The sequence below is a fragment of the Bactrocera latifrons genome, unplaced genomic scaffold (assembly GCF_001853355.1).
Source record: "Bactrocera latifrons isolate USDA-ARS-PBARC rearing strain unplaced genomic scaffold, ASM185335v1 scaffold_2252, whole genome shotgun sequence".
Classification (NCBI taxonomy): Eukaryota; Metazoa; Arthropoda; class Insecta; order Diptera; family Tephritidae; genus Bactrocera; species Bactrocera latifrons.
In genome coordinates, this window is record NW_017535800.1 from 1 (window position 1) to 3,077 (window position 3,077).

At 41.0% G+C, this 3,077-nt stretch overlaps 1 protein-coding gene across 1 annotated transcript; it reads right to left on the bottom strand.

Moving 5' to 3' along the window:
- Positions 1-1,805: 1,805 nt before the first annotated feature.
- Positions 1,806-3,032, bottom strand: LOC108968697 (the record flags this gene model as incomplete). Its single annotated transcript, XM_018932872.1, has 1 exon — positions 1,806-3,032. A coding segment is annotated over one exon (1,227 nt), but the record flags the coding sequence as incomplete, so codon positions are not given.
- Positions 3,033-3,077: the final 45 nt, after the last annotated feature.

Genomic DNA, 3,077 nt, shown 5'->3' on the forward strand with positions numbered 1-3,077 from the left:
CGGTGACCTTTCAAATCACGCCAAGTAGTGTGGCGTTGACTCAGATATTCCTGTAAGGTAGTATTAACCACACTCAGTTGTGGAAATGGTGCCAGCGTTAGTAGTTGAGCACGCACATCTACCACCAGTAAAATGTGCAAGCCATGCTGCCAATAAAGTGTGAAGAGCGTCAACCAAATATCTGTCGCAGAAGTGAATTCCCGCGGCCAGTGGAAAAGCACATCGGTGTGGTGCAAACGCTTAAGTGTGCTGAAGACTACAATGTGCCAGCTTTGATCCAACGTGGGGGTGTTCGCCAAGAAAATCACACTCAATATTTTCGTATCGAATGTGTGCCTTATTTCGTAAGTTATATTTCTGGTAATGATGAGCTTCGGAGAAGTCAAATTCTTCATAATCGCAGCAAAATGCGGTGCTTCATTGAAGGCGTAGATAACGTTGGTTGTGGCAGCCACGCCATGACTCAGACCATTCACTAAATTTACAACGCTGCTGTGTTCACAATGACAGTGCAGAGTTAGCAAGGCGTTGAAGAGTATCAACCGAAACATTCTTATTTCACGAAAATGTATTTAACGTTGTCCGAAGAGCACGGAATCTGCACTAAAAGTTTGAAGGCGCAACGTTTGCTTTTATATTTTGCGCTTAAGGGTTTTTATTTGCAAACTAACTTTATTGTAATGCAATACTCGAAACTAATATTGAGCAACCTGTCTAATTAGTACTTGCTTGCCATTAATAATAGGTCTGCTGGACCCAAAGGAGTCGTCTATGGTGTATTAAATGTGACTTACATGAGCCTACACTAAACTCATTGGTAATTAAAAAATAATCGCTTTAGAATTTATATTTAGAAATTAATGAAAGCTTTCTGTATTAGATTAGTAATAGATAAGGTATTTATAAATAAAAATAATAAAAGACCTTAATTTTTTCTCACTTACTCTCTCTTTTACTCTCTCACACTATTCTCACGTTGATATATTTGGTAGTACAAAAAGTCTTTTCGTATTTCTAATTTCAATTTAATTTTTTTATATTTATAGTGAACTTTAATGAAACAAATAAGTATCATTTTGATCGACCACCTTTTGCCATCTTTCCGCTAGAGACATTATTCGGTCAGTGTAAAACTTTTCTGGTTTCTCGACGAAAACCTGCGACAAGTAATTTTCACAAGCTTATCTTGAAGCCAACTTTACTCCATTGAGGGAGTTCAGCATTGACCGGAACAAATGGTTGCAAGATCAGTCCTATATGGTGAATGCATCAAAACTTCCCAGCCAAGCTCTCCCAGTTTTTGCCGAGTCATAAAAGATGTGTGTGGTTTAGCGTTGTCCTGATGGAAGACGAAGCCCTTTCTGTTACTACAATCTCATCAGTTGTTAACAGCAAAATGTAAAATCAATCGTTCAACCAAGCTGGAGCAGCTCTTGGTGGATGATTTCTTTCCAATCCCACTAAACACTTAACGAGTGTTTGTTTCAAGATAAAAAGAAAATTTCAGCAGAAGGTTGGTTTGGCCACCATTCACTAGTCTCTGATTCCAGCCAATGAAGAGTTGAGCTGTTTAGTCGAAGAGGCAGAAACCCACATCGTCGTCTTCCTCAGGTTTACGTTTTTCAAAAAACGCTTGACGGGCGGAAGTGATTCTTGGAACAAGCAAACGAAAAACAGAATCCCAACCTATGGTATACATATATGATTTGCTTTGGTAGTCTTTTTTTACATGAAATATTTTCTATTTCGACAATATAACTGTTATTGTATACATATTGAGATATGTTCTTCTGTTTTTGTGTTACTTATTCCCGAAACTTTTTTATTTTGTAACACATTAACTCCAGCATTAGCGCTATAAAGCCCAAACTGTATCCGCAACTTAAAAGTAACGCCGGCATTGAAAAGTATTCTAGACCCAAAGGTTTGACACTTGAGTGCTCTTCTTTTGCATAACTAAAATAACCTAATTGGATAGTTTTCAAATTCTGATCTTCATTAAGTCGCTTGTACAAGCCAACGGCGAACAATTCCAAAGAATGTTTGTTGAAAAGCTCCTCTAGTGGCCAACCCTCTTTGATCGAATGTCCAGCGAGTGCGCGAAGTATCGGTTTGTCTAATTTTCGCATGATTGGGCGTCGCAAATATTTTTGCTGGTAGTCATATAGTAGCTGCGTTATCTCTGGATTCATATAAGCGTAGCGTGTGTCGAAATTATTGCGATGCATTAAAACTTGCTCTTGGCTGACAATATCCATGTGTTCCTCCAAAATCGCTGGCAAGCCAAAGTTTTTTAAACTAGCATATTGGTACTCATATGTCATAACGATTATGTTGTTGCGCCGAACGTCTTGCAGCGTCTTTATTTCTGGCTCATATACACCATTGCCGAGTATGCTCGCCAGATAGGCAAGATACAAGTTGCTGAGCATAAAACCGCTAATAACGAGCGTTAGCAACATAAGCGATCGCAGGTGCGTATGCATTGGCCGCAGATCAAACGCTAAATATAGAAAGCTAGCCCACACATCCAAACCCAACCGACCGATTTGCCACTCACCGCGCTGCAGTCGCGTCAAGAGCGCTGTCGCAAACGTTACCAAACAAATGCTGACACCGATAGCCTGCCAGGCAGCCGCTTGAAAGGGCACTTGAAAGTAGTAGAGCTTGGAAAGTGGTCGCGCATAGCGTACTGCCAAATCGTACGTGTATAATTGTAGTGGCGTACTCGAAATGTTTTCTCTGCTCTGAATTGTCCAATCGGTGCATAAGTCCACCGATCCTTCCTGTAGCCGATGCTTGCAAACACGAGCTATATTAAAATTACCAGGTCTTGCGATCCAGGATTCGATGGTAGCATTGTGACGTTGCGCGAACGCCGCAAATATCTGTGGCGCAGCGCCATCGAACTGCCACGCTTCTGTTTCCGACTGTCGATGGATGAGCGTACGTGGTGGATCGTGCGCGTAAGAGATGCGTAAACGGTGACCTTTCAAATCACGCCAAGTAGTGTGGCGTTGACTCAGATATTCCTGTAAGGTAGTATTAACCACACTCAGTTGTGGAAATGGTGCCAG